This window comes from Vidua chalybeata, chromosome 4 (genome assembly GCF_026979565.1).
Source record: "Vidua chalybeata isolate OUT-0048 chromosome 4, bVidCha1 merged haplotype, whole genome shotgun sequence".
NCBI classification, from domain to species: domain Eukaryota; kingdom Metazoa; phylum Chordata; class Aves; order Passeriformes; family Viduidae; genus Vidua; species Vidua chalybeata.
In genome coordinates this window covers 59,894,247-59,911,893 of record NC_071533.1, presented here as the reverse complement: position 1 = coordinate 59,911,893, position 17,647 = coordinate 59,894,247, and the positions used below count along the sequence as shown (strand labels likewise).

At 38.5% G+C, this 17,647-nt stretch overlaps 1 protein-coding gene across 1 annotated transcript; it reads left to right on the top strand.

Annotated features, from left to right (window-relative positions):
- Nucleotides 1-2,033: 2,033 nt before the first annotated feature.
- On the top strand, nucleotides 2,034-14,526 carry OTOP1 (otopetrin 1). The gene is made up of 6 exons (XM_053941739.1): nucleotides 2,034-2,319; nucleotides 7,415-7,551; nucleotides 10,440-10,498; nucleotides 11,940-12,070; nucleotides 13,036-13,982; nucleotides 14,356-14,526. Exons 1-6 carry the CDS (start codon nucleotides 2,034-2,036, stop codon nucleotides 14,524-14,526), a joined length of 1,731 nt encoding a protein of 576 aa, XP_053797714.1.
- The last annotated feature ends 3,121 nt before the right edge of the window (nucleotides 14,527-17,647 follow it).

Below are 17,647 nucleotides of genomic sequence, written 5' to 3'. Positions count from 1 at the left end.
AACACAATACTTATTCACTTATGTGCTCAAAAGGAAGTAGTGGCAAATCTGGTAAGAATGTAAAACAATGCTTGTTTTAATTGTTGTAACCTGACACAATGTTGCTGCCACTTCTGTGAACTCCTTGCTTTTGTTATTTTCCTTACCACCAAATAAAGAATTTAGGGCAAGGGAGTAGAAAGAGGTAGCATAATAATTCCCTGAAAAAAATATGAGGCAATTGAAATCCCCACCTCTACTAAAGCTTGAATGTGTTCTCTTGGTACAGACCACCATAGGTATCTTCTGTATCCATTTACATTATTTCATTTCAGGATGAGAATGTGTACAGCACCAAAGAGCTTTCCTTTACAGGTGACAAGGGATGCTTTTGGATAATTTGAAGTAAAATAGTCCATGCAATGAAGATTATTTATCCCAGCTACCCATAGAAGCGCTCTAAAATGGAAACATCTTTCTTAGTTATTCTTTAAAGGTTACATCTTATGAGATAGATGTAGGATTTGGCAATTCCACAATGCCATTTCTGATAATAATGGATGTAGCTGTGATCTAGAGGTGATTGAAGCCTGACTGTTTGACTAGTTATGCTTTTGATTTAACAGGCCAGACAGAAACATAGGGCTTGCTTCCTGTTAAGTGCATTCCTCAAAAGGAAAATTTGCAGATGGCTTAAAATACCTGTTTCTTGAGAACAGGACAAAATGAATAAAGGACAGGAACTACTTCTTTATGTTTACCTAAACAGGTGATTGTCCAGAATTCACTCATTCCACCTTTCTGCCACATTGTTTTTCTTCCCTGTTGTTTAAGAGGCTTGTGATTCCCAGATACTTATACGTAAGTTCAAAAGTGTCCTTTGTTATATGAGAAAAACCCGTCTATTAATTTCTGGCTTCAGAAGAGAAAAAGCTTATAATGACTCCTTTGTGGGAGGAAGTAGAGTAAAATAGATGCTGTATTTTCAATATATCTTTTTTTATAATTGTAGTTGAACTAGTGGCTTAATTTCATGCGAGGTGTGCATCACTCACTGTGAAAACCAATGTTTTGGGTAATCCATATGCAACCAACAGGTACAGAGCAAAAATGCAAGACCTGCTTGGCCAGAACAAGGACCAGTCTATCTTGGTGTTTGGCTTCCAAGCTATACTTGGCATCCAAATACCTAAAGTTAAGAGAATTAATTTTAAGTAGAAAAGGGTCAATACTGAAAGCGTGTATAAATATTGGGAAAACGAATATATAAGAAGTGGACTAAATTCTGCAGAAAGTTTTGCTACTTTGAGCTCAGTAGTTGCTTCTCCAGCTAGCAATTCCTATAGTATCATGTTGTCAGAACAGGACTTTCTAAAAAAAACAAGGTAAATTACCACTTTTGAAAGGTCTAGAGAATTCCTGGAAAACGAGGTTCTGTCCGACCAGTGAAAGTACTGACTGCTCAAAAGAAGATGGCCTGTGGAGCCCAGAGTGTGAAGCACGTGTGTGATCCCTCTGCCTCGCTGTGCGAAGGAGCTCCATCGGCGGCTGGAGGCTCCTGGGCTGCAGGGCAGGCTCCAGCCTCGCCGGCTCCCAGGTTCTGGCCGTTCCTCAGCTTTCCAGCCGTCGGCCCAGGGGCTTCTTCAATACACAGTGTCTTTCGCATCTTCCTATCCAGGGAACGTGTTACACCTACACGCACGGGTACGCCGCACGGGTCTCCCAACACAGACATAACCCCATGTCCCTTAAAAAGCCAAAGGGGCAGGGCTGGCTCCGAAATAACCTTCGTCCGAGTCACTTCTCCTTACCCTGGTCTGGACCCCAGCTGTTATCAGTCTTAGGGAAGAGTGTCCCGCAAGACCTCAGATCCCGCAGAGGGGATCGCAGGGCTGCCCCGGCAGCCGGGGACCCCCGCCCGCGGGCAGGGCACGGCCAGGGCCGGCGGTCCCGCTCCGCCCCCGCCGCGATGGGGGACGGGCTAGCTGCGGCCTCGGGGCTCCCCGGGTAAAGCGGGGCCGCCTGCTTGGAGCACCTGGCCGGCGGCGTGGGAGATGGAGCAAGCCGCCGGGTGCCCCGCGGTGGGCGGCAGCTACCCGCAGAAAAACGCCGAGATCCTCAGCAGCCAGTACGGCATCAACCTCTTCCTGGCCGGGCTGCTGCTCACCTTCGCCTGGGCTGTGCATGCTGTGGGCATCAGCAAGAGCCACCTGCTCTCCTACCTCATCACGCTGATGCTTATCCAGCTGCTGTGGATGCTGTGGTACCTCTGCAGGAGCTGCACGCAGAGGAGGCTGATCCGGGACAAGGACACGCACGCCGGAGCCCGCTGGCTGAAGTGTAAGTACGGGCGGATGGCACAGAGTGGTACTGCACAAGGGACATCTGTGCCATCACCTGTGTCTGCTGCCTCTTTGTTACCCTCTCCATCCCTACCGGGAGGCATCCTGGTATTCGCAAACTGAATGAACGTGCAGTGCACTCTAAAGTAAATATATGCATAAGCTGAACATACTAGAAGATTGTATTGGGAAGCTGTTTGTTAAACATCCTCACTTTCCAACCTACCATTTATAGTGCTGAAAGCTCCAGCGCCTTTCTTCCTTACCAGGCTGGTTTGGTCAAACTTGAAAAATGAAATATAGCTAGCGGAAGAGACAATTTTGTTGGTGTCTTGCAGCTGTTTTGGAGGAATTATCACCTTTTCCAGATGGTATAATGCAATTTACATTATGGTAGTGCCAGTCAGAAAGGTTTTGAAGTGTTCTCTCTACTGATGTATGTCAGAGATTCCTGTTTATATGTGTACAGTGATGCTTTTGAAACATCTAGAGTTAGACAGAAGAGGACAAAAACCCTGACCAGATCAGTTTGTAATCAGTATATAAAGCAGGTAAACAAGGAATCTAAACTGAGCATTTGCTTGCAGAAAAAGTATAAAAGTTTGTGATGGTAGTGGTGGGGTATGCCAGCCCTTCTCTGCAGTCAGCTGTGTACCAGAGTGAGGATACAAAGGTATATTGAGAGAAGGTGTTTGGGCAGCATATCACAGAGTGGTAGTGACAGGAATGCTGTGTTTTTGGGTACCAAGGAAAAGAAACAGCCTGCATCAGTGCTTGTGGAATAATAGGCAATCCCAGTTTTACCAGCCTCCTCTGGTCTCAGCACGGTCAGTGATAGATCGGAAAGAATTTAAGTGGAATGTTATGACAGCTTTCCCCTAAAATGTTTTCTGCCTACTAACAATGAGACAACAGCTAATTTTCACAGCAGCTAATGAAATATCTAAATGCAAATTCCAAGAACACCTGGCAACTACTTATTTTGAAGTAAGGTTGTGCTGTGGATATGTAGTTTATTCTCAATCTCAGTGCTTGTGTATAATTTCTTTTCTTTGCAACTGTTAACATTTGTGTTTGAATTGCTGATAGAAGACCTATTTTTTTAAATGTCTAATGTACAGCCATGGTCTGTAGACTCTTTCCTGAAATTTATGGAGTTCACATACCAACTGTTGAATTGTTCCCCCTGATTATTTACTATTTTTCAAAGCAATATTCATCTCTCAAGCATTTTTCATTTCATAGCTTATGTGACTTACAACCTCCTGAAATTCATGCAAGGCTTAATATGATCCTACCTTGGACCAAGCTAAGTTTTGTTACTCAAAGGGTAGCCTTCCCCTCCTAAATATGGAATAAATGCTGCCTAGCATGGGTAAGTACAGCAGGATCCTCCACCTTCTTTTTTTTGGCATTGCATTCACAGCATTTCATTTGTCCTACAGAATATAAGGAGTCACAGAAACTTAGAAATAAGATCCTAGATTGAACTACTAGGTTACCTTATCCATTTCTTTTACCAGCACAGGATGGCTCTTTGTCCTGGCTTCTCAAGTGCTGTGGGTTCCATGGCTTCTCTTAGGCTGCAATTCAACAAATTTGCCCTTAGGGAATGACCTACACTTTCCTATTCTTGGGAGTTTCTTGTAGTTACAACAAATCTGTGCAACTCCTTTATCCTCTATTGGTAAAAGAAAACTTATTTGAGCTAAGGAAAAACTCAGGAGGCAATTCCTCTGCTAAGATCCCCCTTGCCCTCCTTTTTATCAGTGCTTTTGTCATAGAAATCTTTTACCTGAAAGATCAAAAGTCCAAAAAGGAAAGGGGAGGATGGAGTGGGACAGACATATTTTGTTTGAGTTTTTCCACTGAAAGCTTGCTGCAATTTTTTTACTAGCTCTATCAGCTACTTTTCAAGAACATCTCTTTGCTGTAATTGTGAGAGCAAATGTCCTTGTATTAAACACTATAAAATGAGTGTATTTTCATGAATACTTTCAAACTGTGAATATCATTTTAGTAAAAGTGGTGGCAGTTGCCTGCTTAGACCACTTTGCTCTGACAAATGCTGAAATGGAATGATTTAACAAAAACCTCCTATAACTGACTCCTTGGACATGTTTAGCAACACTAGAAGGATGGATGATCAGTTTACAAGAACTGCTCACAGAAGGTTTCCTCAAGCCTTTCTGCACCAAGGTGTCAGTTGTGTGAACCCTTGAGCTTGGTTGTCTTCCCACCTATGTGGTTGACCAAGAACCATTCCTAGAGTCTGAATGTGGGAAAAGTTTGTGGCAGAGCTGTGCTTTTAATACAATACAGTTATCCTGACCCAAATAACCACAGGGAATTTTAGGAAGTCTTTCCTTGGCTTATTCCAAATGTTATTCCCCTAAGTTTGCTCTCCTGCTAGGAAAAGCTGTCTGACCATTTTTGGGGAAAGTGAAGTGAGCCAGAGAACTCAAAACGAAAATCACTTGGCTTCACAAACAGCTTTATTTTATCACATTCTTTAGCAGCACAGTTTCTGTTTAAAGCATTGACAACTGGTCAACTTAAAAGCAGTGGACAGACTTCAACTTGTATCTTTTTACTACCTGCATTGAATTGCCAATTATTTGAACAATATTTTAAAGTGAAAATGGTATTTTTGCAACTGTATCATTATGTTTCTTCTTGATGGTTGCTAGGAGGAAATGAGGCATTTAGCAATATTGAAAATCCTATTATTAATCCCTTAAGACACACAGGTTTCAATGAATGTTTGAAAAAAAAAAGAAACAGCGCTCAATAGCAATAATTTCACATTTCTTACAATTGTAAACAAAAATAACTAAGCAGTGGAATTATCTTCCTTGAAATTACTAGTGTCCATTTAGTATTAGTACATACTACTGAAGATTCTAACATAAAAAGTTGTCAAAAAAACTATTAACATACCATATATATGGTCATTACAGTTGTGCTTTGATTTTTGACTAAGAAAATCAGTACAATCATTCTTTTGTGAAGCCCTTAAATAAGCATGTTGGACACTTTGTATACACTTGTAGTGTGGCCACCTGGGTGATTGCAGAAATATCTAAATACCATTTGAATAAATGAAACAATCTAAAATTAAGCATCATATAAAGTCTTCTAGTCCTCAGAGGTCAGTAGTCTATCATCTTTTTGCTTCAGAAGATAGCTTTTGCCTTCTTATTGAAACAATCATAGCACATGTGAAATGGACTAATTTCAAACGAACAGGCTGTTTCTTGCCTACTTTGTAAATAAACCATAAATCACAAAATCTAAGAATAATTCAGGTAGGAAAGGACTTCTGAAATTCATCTAGTCTAACACCTTGCTCAGAGCATGTCTAGTTACCTCAGGCAGAGTGATTTATAAACAGTTATATTTATAATTATATAATCAAAACTAGAAATTCTAATTTATTTCATAATTATTAACATTCTTTAGATAAGGAAAAAACCATATCATTTGATCTCAAGTGTAGCCTATAATTTTGTGTTTTATGACACCACTTAGTTTCATACACAATAAAAATGGCACCTCTATTTAAAAATGTGGGCTCCAGTCGTGTTACATGTGTTAGAAAACAAATTAGGTGACCTAAGAAGCATAAATTTAAAAAAATTGTATGGGATTACACACATGTATGAAGTGCAGAGCTGAGGTTTTAGATTTTGCAATACAAAAGCAGAAGTTTTTAGCTTTAGGTAGAAATTACTCTCAATCAGTAATTTTACAGTGGTTTTATTATAGAGAGATTGTAAAACGTAAAAGCATATGTAAAGCATAAAATCCTACTGGAATTCATACCTTTGTGATTGAAAAGGTTTCTGAAGTCTATTTTTGTTTAATTTTAAAGGGTCAATGAAATAATAAAATTACAGTGTGTTTATATAATTTCTACCTAATTTTCATCAATGCAACTTTGACAATAAAGGAATTAATTGAATAAAATTTTAATTTAGTATTACTTTTTTACTACCACATGTCAAGTGGAACACATGGTACTTATATGGAAGTTAGGTTGTGGCCCTATATAAAAGATAAATATTTATCCAAGTCAACATTAGTTATGTTATTTACTCTGTGAGGAATTGTAAAGAAAGATTAAGTTACTGATGCTGGTTTATATCATGAGGTCTGGTTAAGGTCCATGGGTAAATTTTTATCTAGCCTTCATTCAAATAAGTCCAAATGAAATCCAGTGAAAACTTGCTTGAAAAAAAGCCTAAAAAGGGGAAAAAAAAAACCCCAGCCAACCACAAAACAAACAAACAAACAAACAAAACAAAACAACCCTCAAAACAAAGCAAAACCAAGGAAATGGAGGCCTTAGAGTTTGGTTCAGTAATCTTGTAGCTGATTGTACTTAGTCATACAGGTACAAACCCAATAATAACAGCAACAAAAAAAATAAACAAAGGGAAATGTATTTCAAAGTTCTTTAGGGTATTTAGGATATTTTCGTGTGTGTGTGTGAAATACAGATATTGAAATTAAATCTTTGCTTCCTTTCTAGGAGAACAAACCATACAGCTCGTTATGGTTGTGGTCTCTGAGTTAGTCTCTGAGTTACAGTGTGACCCCCCGAGCCATGGGGAAGGCACAGCAAGTGATTGTGTTACTTCCCACTGTGGAGGTTTTGGGCTGGGGGACTGTGAGGTGATTGTTCAGCTCCCCAGGAGTGCCCAGTTTGCTGTGGGCTGCTGAGGGCAGTAATTCCTGCTCTCTATGGCTGCTTCAGTGCCACTGTCACCTGGGAGGCTGATCCTGCCCAGAGCTGGGCACTCTGCTGAATGTCCTGGGCAGTGCAGGGCTGGCAGCTCCTCCCTGGCCATGCAGGGGCTGTCCAGTGATGACCTTGCTTAATGTACTGGGCAGAGGCTGTCACAAATTAGAGGCACTAATTTCATAGAGTCAGTTATCTTCTTGAGCATTGATCTAGTCTTATTTCCCTAAACAAGAACACAGATATTGATCCACTTTCATTCCCTTAAATAGGTTTTTGTATATTTTACATATGGTCCCTAGACACTATACATATACATTAAAATTTCTAATATCTTTTTCATTTGTAGGTGGGATTACATTATTTGCAGTGATTACTTTAATTCTGGACTCCTTTAAAATTGGATATTATATTGATTTTTCAAACTGTTTATCACCAACTGAAGGCATTTTTCCTGTTACACATGCTGTCCACACCATCTTACAGGTAAAAGTCTGGTTGCAGTTTTAAAAAAACTGGTTGCAGTTTTATATTAATCTTTGTTTCTTACCAAAAATATATTTTATCTTGTAATCAGTGGACTTAACACTAATTTGATTTCTAAGCATATCACAGAATACTTTTGAGGACTAAATGCTTGTGCATGTATAGTAAATTCAAGGTTTGCAACCTGAAGTTACTTAGCCATGATGTTCATGGGTTTCAGACAGGGGTTTGAAAAAAAGAATAAAAAAATGTTATCATGTACTTGAAGTTATGTAGCCTTTTTGTTTAGTTGAAGTTACATAAAGAATTTATGGCTGAAATGAGTATTTTGGCTGAAGACAATTCCCTTGTTTACGTACGTAGGACTTGCCAGACAAGTTCAATTCAATCTGTCTAACCTGATAATTCCTCTGTGGTTAGAGGTGTAGGCCTGGTAAGTTAAAGGGGACAAAACCCTTCCTAGCTGGTTCTAAAATACTTGGACAACTTTCCTGTAACAAATGAACATGGATGTTCCTTCTAGAAGCATTTGGTTGTTCTTATCAGTGGCTGCACAGTAGCAAACATAGTCAGTGAATCCTGTGAAATATTCCAGCTGCCTGTTTGTTATAAGGCTTTGGGTCTACAGTGTGTGGTGACACTCCATAGCTGATTGTTTCTCACATTAACTCCTCTAAACCCCTGTCAGCAGGTTTGTAGGGAAGGAGGAAAGAAAAAGCTACTCAACTGAGATACTCAATCATAGCCAGGCACTTTTATGAATTTTTCAAGAGGTTTATGTCATTCAAAAAGAAAAGAAATGTTTTCCTAGCAGTTGTGATCGCATGTAAATGAGATTTTTTAACAATCTACATTTTTCTGCTTTCTTCAACACTTAAAAAAAAGCATTGAAATTTAAACAGTACCTCTCACTCCATCTATGTTTTTCTCTGACAGTGAAATTCTGAGTTGGTTGAAGTAATCTTAATTTCACATTCTTTTAATATCCACTCTCCATGTCTTGCAACTTCATTCTTTCATCTCTGAAAAACAAAGCAATGAAATTAAGCTATTCTGTCCTGCTGATCTGAACACAGCATTCTTCATTACAGCCAGTGACCCAGAGCTGACAAGGTTTCCAGCCACCATGAACTGGAGTGTGGAAGAATGGTGAATAAAAATGATGAACAAAGGCAACAAGAATTCTAATTTAAATTTTACATCACCCAGTGTCACTGAATTTATCATCTAAAGAGCTTAAAATAATAAACACTTGAATGTTAGCCTAAGCAATCAAAGAAAAAGTTAAATTTAAGAAGTAATTAACTTACCTAAGATGTATCTTCTTGTGTCTTTGAAATAGTGAATGAAATCACAGCAGAGAACATCCCTAATATGTGTCATCTAAAAACCAAAGAATTTGTTTTCTACCGGATTCTGTTGTCATTTACTCTAAGTGAGGCTTCCTGATACATGCCATGAAATGAATATATACGTTGTGCACCCATGTATGAACTAACATGTACCTGCCCTCCCAGGGCAGGCTGTGCATTATGTTCTTCTGCAGGCAGAAGTCCCCTTGACACAATCAGTATTCTGTGAGCAAAAACTGGATTTTTGCTATTTCTTTACTGACTTGTCCTATTTCTTCCCACTATCTTGTGTCTGAGCAGATCTTCAAAACTTATGTTTTTATAAGTTTTAAGGAACAGTTTCAGATCTGCTGTCAGATTTTACTGCATTTTTCCTAGGATGGGAAACTGAATATGGCATTAGAGACTAAGGTAATTTCAATTTGATTTCCGTTGAAGCCTACATGAAATATTTTAGTCTTTACATCTAGGATTTTACAGAGACCACTCCTCTCACTGATGAATGCTTCATTAGAGGAATTGTTACTGCTGGGTAGCATAGTTGAGCCATAAAGAGCTGCCTTTGCCTAGCATTGATTGCCTCAGAAACAGTGGCTGTGAAGGCATCCTACAGTAGTGGATGCTGTGGAAAAATGGGCTTCCAGTTACTCTGGTTGCTGAAGAAGAACTCAAAGTTTTTATCACTTTTCAGACCATTTCTGGAATACCAAACCAGGCAGGTTTCTAAGAGAAATCTTAGGACTCTCACTCCTGATAGTTCACCTACTGATGACTTCAGTATCCTAGGAACTATTGGGAGTTAACAGACTGTTAGTGTTACCCTAACATCCCTGAGGAACATTGGTATAGTTCTTCTTGAACCTATCCACACTTGGTTTTGTTTCAGTGGCAATCTCTTTCTGAGGTCTCCATTATGCTCTCACAAACAGAGAGTTCTAATTTTATCCCACTTACCTTGACTTGCTAAGTCATTATTGTTATCTCTCTCTTTTACTCCTTGTTTGAGTTTTCTGTGCTATCCTTGAGTGCAGCTGCTGTGTTCTTAATGGGGTTGTCTCTCATGCAGTTAGTACAAACTTTTGTCATGCATCCTGGGAATTCGTTGTTTTATTAGTCAAGTCTAGCATCCTTTCATCAGTCTCTTTCCCTCCATAGAATTTAATATATTTCATAAATTATTCAAACTTAGCATGACCATGGCCCATAGCAATCCCACCTCTATCCACAGCCAGTGACTTTATTTTGTTTAACATTGAAATAAAAGTCTCTTCAGATACAGAAGGAAAATATGTTTTGGTGAGTGATACTTAGATTTCTACTGTTAAGCCACTGACTTTTAATGTAAGAAATCTCAGGTTCTATGTAAATATCACATGAAATCATGAGCTCTTTCATATGTGTGGAGATGGAGCTGCCTCAGTTTAAATCATCAGAAGTTTTAACAATTTGAATGTCTATCTACAGATGCACTTTCTTTTCTGAGTGTTACACATGTGCATTAGTGTAACAATATTTCTCTGTACTTCTTCCATTTAGGTGTATTTTCTGTGGTGTCATGCAAAGGATGTTATCCAGTCTTTCAAAACACTTGAAAGGTAAAGTGGATCTGATCCTCATCTGGCATGTTAATAGGTGTAGGTCTGTACAGTGCTTTAACACCAAAGATTTATTGTATGAGAGACAGTGAAAATATACAGATTGATTCTCCTCTTGATTGCATTAAGTAGAAAGAAATAGAACAGTTAAAGTAACTCCACTTACCCTTATTCAACCTGCACTGATATCAAAATAGTGACAGAATACATATATTTTTGTCATGAGAGGGGAAAATGGCAATATATGATACCACAGAATCACTTAAGAAGGAAGCATCATATATGTGTTTTAAGACTGTGCACTATATTATGTTTTATTTATTTACCTACTGAAAGGGAGCCTGTATCACCAACCTGCAGTCAATGCAATGTAACTGAGGTATTTTATATTGATTTTATGGAAAGCACCTTTTTAAAACTAGGTCTTAGACACATAGAATAGTTTGGGTTGGAAGAAACCTTTAAAAGTAATTTAGTCCAACCCTTCTGCAATAACCAGGGACACCTTTAACTAGATCAGGCTGCTCAGAGGTCCATCCAACCTGACCTTGAATGTTTCCAGCCTGTGTTGATGCTGGGGCTTGCCCTGACCCAGCCGCAGGACCTTGCACTTGGCCTTTTTGAGCCTCTTAAGGTTCCCATAGAGCCTCTTCTTGAGCTCATCCAGGTCCTTCTGGCATCCCATCCCTCACGCATATCAACCACACCTCACAGCTGTGGTAGATGCAGCTGTGCACATGCACTTAGAAACACAACCTCCCTGGTGGTATCCTATGTACCAAATCAGATCCAATGTGTTTTCTAAGTTTGTGAGAAGGTGGATTAATGTATATTGATCTGTCTGTACATAGAAAAGAAGTAAGCAAACATGGTAATTTTCAAAGTACTTATTTAAAGTTATCAATGATCTGACCAGTTTCTATAGGAGGTAAAATAAACTTGCTCAGAAACATGATCTGTGGTGAAGGTTCTCCATTTGTTCTGCTCTCCTGGGTGAGTGTTCAAACCCCATGCTCTGGAAGAAAGTGATTACAAAAGGCTTTGCAACGTCAGCTGGTGCTATCAGCTCTGTTTATAAGTAGATTTAAAAAATTTCTAACTGCAACTTTATCACTGAGAACAGTGTTCTAATAAAGAACTGTTTCTTAGGGAAGAAACATGAACAGCCTCAGGTGCAGGAAAACATCTGGCATTCTATTAACAGTTTAATACATTAGGCTATTTAATATATGGCATTTCTGTAAGGTTTTTGGAAGTCTGATTTCAGTGACTGCAGAACATCTTTAGAGATTGGTGATGATTTTTCAACCCTCCCCCTGCACTGACAAATAAATAGTGCCATATAGCTTGTACATAGAAAGTTAATCCATTTAATTTCATTTAACATATTTCATGAGATACTGTCTGTGCAGATTCCTGCAATAATTACTTTGCTTTGTAGGTTTGGTGTTATCCATTCTGTTTTCACGAATTTGCTCCTGTGGACAAATGGTGTGTTAACAGAGTCAAAACATCAATTGAATGAACATAAGGAAAGACTAATCACGCTTGGTTTTGGGAACATAACTATAGGTAAGCAAAAGTCTTGGTGCACTGTGAAATTCCTGCTCTGGCATACTCATGCAAAACACTGTCACTGTAGGATTTAGCTGAGTCATTCATGATTATGTCAGCATAGACATTCTGGGCACATGGTAATTAGCTGATACTGAAATGTTATATGATCATTATTATATATGTGAACAAGGCAGTAATTTTCTTCTAAGTTCCAAACAAATAGAGTTTTTGAGAACATTTCTTTTCAGGAATAACATCACTAAGGAACCATTTTATTACTAAATCACAGTAACAAATTAACATAGCAGTGTTAAAAAGAGAGTTTACTACTTACCAAGTTATTCATAAAAAAACAAGTATGGATAATCTTGCAAATCTTTCCCAGGAGAGTGATTGCATGTAGCCTGTGGCCCTACAGGATTCAGTGGGATGGCTGAAAGGAAGAGAAGTTATCCATTAGTGCTGTTTTACAAGACAAAGACTTTACTCTGAGTGCTTTTTTTTTACTAATGAATCTTTTTCTCCATTGGCAAGATGGTGCAAGTTGTAGTCAGCAAACTTTTAGAGTAAGGAAGATATAAAGAAAAAAGTTCTTCACTGTGAGGGTGTTAAGACACTGGAACAGGTTACTCAGAGAAGCTGTGGATGCTCCATCCCTGGAAATGTTCAAGGCCAGGTTAGATGGAGCTTTGAGCAACCTGGTCTAGTGAAAGGTTCCCTGTCCACAGTGGTGGGGAGGTTTGAAATAGATGATCTTTAAGGTCCCTTCCAGCCCAGGCCATTCTATGTCAACTGCTGGAGATGCATTCTGCTTTCAAACCCCAGTGAAGCATAGGGAAGCCTTTTCTTAGGTGGGTAACTGAGTGTTGTTTGACTGAAATCTGACCTTTTGTGTTTCACTATTTTATTTATGTTTTACTTATTCACTTAAAACAAGGAACCTCGATAATGCACATAACTGATCTCTCCTTCTCCTTTAGTTCTAGATGATCATGCACCTCAATGCAATTGCACAACTACAACTCTCTGCTCAATATTTTCTCAGGGAATATATTACCTATATCCCTTTAATATAGAGTACCACATCCTAGCATCCACGATGCTCTATGTCCTGTGGAAGAACATTGGTCGTAAAGTTGAGCACCACCAGCAAAACAAAACTCCATTCAAATTCCACGGCATAACTGTTGGAATGATTTTTGGACTAATTGTGTTAACTAGCACGATAGCCATAGTTGTTGTGTATTTAATTCAGATTGGAGGCTCAAAAATCAAAAGTGAGTTAGCACTCACTATGTTTTACTTGCACGCTATCTTCGTGTTGGCTCTCATGTGCACAGCTGGAATCGTAGCCCTTCTCATCTACAGACTGGAAGATAGATCACTGGATAATTCCAAGAATCCCGCTCGAAAACTGGATGCAGAACTGCTGGTGGGCACAGCTGCAGGGTCCTGGCTGCTCTCCTGGGGCTCAATCCTTGCCATTATCTGTGCCCAAGGTCATCCCAAATACACATGGTATAACCTGCCCTACTCTGTTCTGGTTATTATTGAGAAATACATTCAGAACCTCTTTATCATTGAATCCATCCACCGTGAACAGGAAAAGGTGAATGATGACATTAAAACTCTTCGAATAGTGACCATATCTCGGGGGAGCACTTTGTCTCTCACCCCCTTGTACAAAGAGATTTACAATGGTAGAGCTGCTTGTGACAATGGTGACATACCCTGTCTGTTTAAGGGCAGCATCTGTGGGAGAGAAAACGATGGTGCTGGTGTTGCCAGAGAAGAAACAAGTCAGGACAATAGTTTGGTCATGCACCCAGCCTCAGATTTCTCATTTTACAGCAGAAACTCAGTTACTAACAACAAGAGGAGAATTTTGAAGAACATCGCTGCATTTTTATTCCTCTGCAACCTTTCGGTAAGACATTTTGAATGTAGTTCACAAGTTAATACCCAAAAGCTTCCCATCCTTTCAAGTCTGATAAGTATATTAAAATTGCATGGTTCTATAGTTTGTAGGCAGTAAATTTTACTTCTGGAAGAAATTAATATTCTTTTGGGGAACAAAATTTATTTAAATGAGGAATGAGGGAAGCTCCTTTCAGTAATGGTCCAAAAACAGCAACAGCAGAAGGAGAAGCCCTCTTCCACCAGCCTGCCCCAGCAGCAACAGGGAGGGATTTCTTAGGGATTCCTGAAACCAGTTTGCAGTACAGTGGAGTCACAGTCATTAAGGGCTATTGACTTGTACGGCTGGTGATTAATATTGGCCTCGCGTTCTTTCCCTGCAGCTGTGGATACCACCGGCGTTTGGGTGCCGCCCGGAGTATGACAATGGACTGGAAGAAATAGTTTTTGGCTTTGAACCCTGGATAATTGTTGTGAACCTTGCGATGCCTTTTTCTATTTTCTATCGGATGCATTCAGCTGCCTCGCTCTTTGAGGTCAATTGTAAAACATAGATCATATACGGTCCCTCAGTGAACAATTGCTTGAATAATTAATTACACAAATAGCAGTTGAGGGAGTGGATGAATGAATGAGTGAATGCAGCAGCTGCTCAATAAATAGAAGATTCAATTATTTTTTTTAAAGAAGGGACCATAGCTAATAGCATGTAATTTTTCTTTCTTTCCACATGTTTTGTTACATATATGGTGTTATTGTATAAATACACTTTTCAGAATCATATTAGTGTTAATATGATTAACACTACATAGTAAAGTTAATTCAATCTCATTAATCTTTGTTTTAGTCAACTGGGATTTGTTCGGCTTTGTTTTCATTCATTGTGACTTGTGAATGGGGTTTACAAAAAATTCTGTATGACTTAGAACAGAAAATCCCAGGAAGAGTTTCTCCTGAATCACAGAGATAATAGAAAAACTCCAAGTCTTAATTCCTAGCTTTGTTTTTTTTTATAGTAAAACCTAAAAATATTTCCTAGATAATTGGGACATAGGAATTAGTTTAAAGTTCCTTATTACTGATGAAAATCAATATATAATTATTATTGTGTGGATAGATATAGATAGCAAGAAATCCAGGTGAGAAACATGTATGATTAGATATAATGCTGTATATAATTTTTTCTGATAAAATACAATTCTATTAATTTTCTTGTATTTACTCTATGACATAACTGAGGAATAAAATTAATCCTTTTACTTAATTCTTTATTCAAATATTCTTGAAATAACTAGTCTTATAGATCATATTTAGGTATATGTGTTCCAGTGCCAGAATGGTATGTATTCCCTGCACAATTTTTAAATGAGCTGCTAAGTTCATTGTAGATCAGTCTTCTGGTTGGAAAATAATCGTATGTTTTCATACAGAGGTGGTGTAAAGCAAAGCTGAAGCCTCTAGAAATTCAGAGGGCCTTTGGCTGAGAGTTTTATAAGTGTGGTTTACAAGATGTTAGAATATATTCTCAAAACCCTGTTAGTGGCTTGAATTCTCACAGAAAGCAGTGAGAAGTTGGGTGCCTGAATATTCTTAGAATCTGCACCTGCAAGATCAAAAGACTGGAGCAGTAGCCAGGACACTAGAGCTAAAGATCACTTAATTACTGGATAACCCTTGCTAATTTGTTGATGACCTAGTCCTAAGTCTGGTGGGTCAAGGGCTGAAAAATTTCTGCACCTGGTTCCTGAAAGGCCAGTTGTACACTTATCACCACCATCATCCCAAGAGCAGGAACATTTCTGTGTGGGAGAGGTTTGCTTCTGAGATAGGAGATTTCAGCAGTCGTGTCTACTCTCGTGCAGCAGAAAAAAAATAAATTTGGCTTTACACCACTAGATGGCAAACACAGACCATTCGATAAATCGCCTGATTGCTTTAGATTGCTCCAGGAATTACTTCACATCATAATTAATCTTCAGTTCTATTTTGTGGTACACATAGCCAAAACCTGCTTAGGAATTTTTTACTACCTTCTTTACCTGTTGCAGAGTCCAGATCAGGTAAAGAAGTATCCATCTGAAGTCTCAGGTGAAGTCTGAATTAGATGTAGCATCAGGAGACTGAGCATGAGAACTCCCATCTTCCTGCAAAGCAATATCAGTTGTTTGATTTTCAATGGTTTTTAGAAAAGACACTTTCACTAGGTAGGGGAAAAAATTCCATTTCAACCTTCAAGTGCTCATAAAGATGGCTAGAGGAAGCCTGTTTCTTCTTCCTCTGCTCCTGCGGGATCGGTCCCATGCCATTCTTTAGCTAGAACTGGTGTTCTTTAACTGATTTCCAGCAGTCGTGTTCAGCCAAAGCACAGCTAGCTCTAAATCCCTAAGGCCAAGAAGGGGCCATATGCTCTATTACAAACATGTAGCACACATTTGGAAGTTTCAAAAGTAAATAACATCCTTATTTAGTTATATTTCATTTGCAATTACTTAGCCCTTTCTGCTTCTTCACATTATGATTGAAATAATTTCATTTGCTCACAATATTAAATTGCTTTTGAGTGCTGAAATTGAAGTTTATTCAGAAAAGTGAATTAAGGTAGCACTCTGGCAGTGAGCAAATGCTTTAAACATGCTAATGGGCAAATTCTATTCCATGATGCACTGATGAAATCCTGCTGACTGAAATGGTTCTGTTTCAGGACCAGAGACTTGATTTTGACCTGACATGCTTAAGGGGTTTTCACAACAGGAATTCTCTCTAAAAATATTGTTTAATCCAAATAGAGACTACTTGATGGAAGCAGCTCTTAGCTTAACTACTTTTGAAGCAATAGTGAGTCATGAAGTTCTGAATATTTGAGAATATACATTTTTTTAAAATATTGATTTTTGAACCAGGAAAACTAGAAGCATGCATTTTTAAGAAACATAGATTTTTGGACAAGGAAAAATACTTAGATTAACATACTTAATATAGTGCGAACTCTAGCTCTCTGCTCAATGCTAAACCTGGGCTTTCTCAAACAAGAGTTTTCTTATTTTTTCCCTCTAGTATATATCGACAATACTGATTCATCACAGGTTTGGAAATATAACAAATAGCACAAAACTACCCTATTTCTGCCTACCTATCTGCTCGGGCATGTGACAGGAGGCACGAGAGCCTGCTTACCCAGGAGAGAGGTCTAACAGCTGCTCATTGATATTCTCCTGAGGTGCTCCAATTTAATATTACTTTAAAAGAGACCTTTTTAAAAGGGAATTTCTTTAGTGAAATGCGCTTGATATGCAAAGGATTCTGAATTTTTGCTGCATAATCTTAACCATAAAGTTATTTTCTTATGTTCCTCCTTCTATTAGGCTCTTCCACTCCTTCCCTTTCGTCATGGAATAATTTTATCTATTCAATAATGCATGCTTTGGTTACATTTAAACTCATATGTGTACAGAATTAAAAGCTGCTAAGGTGCAAAAAGAGCACTACAATCCTCAATTTACCAGAAGAGTCAAACTTGCATGACCACAGATTTTCCAAATTTTTTTTTTTTTTTTGTCAATGACACTGAGATAGAAAATGGAAGACTCATGGTTGAGGCCTTCTAAAATAAGTTAATTCCTTTTACTAGTATTTCTCAATACTTTGAATTTTCTCTTTTCATCATGCAAAAAACAA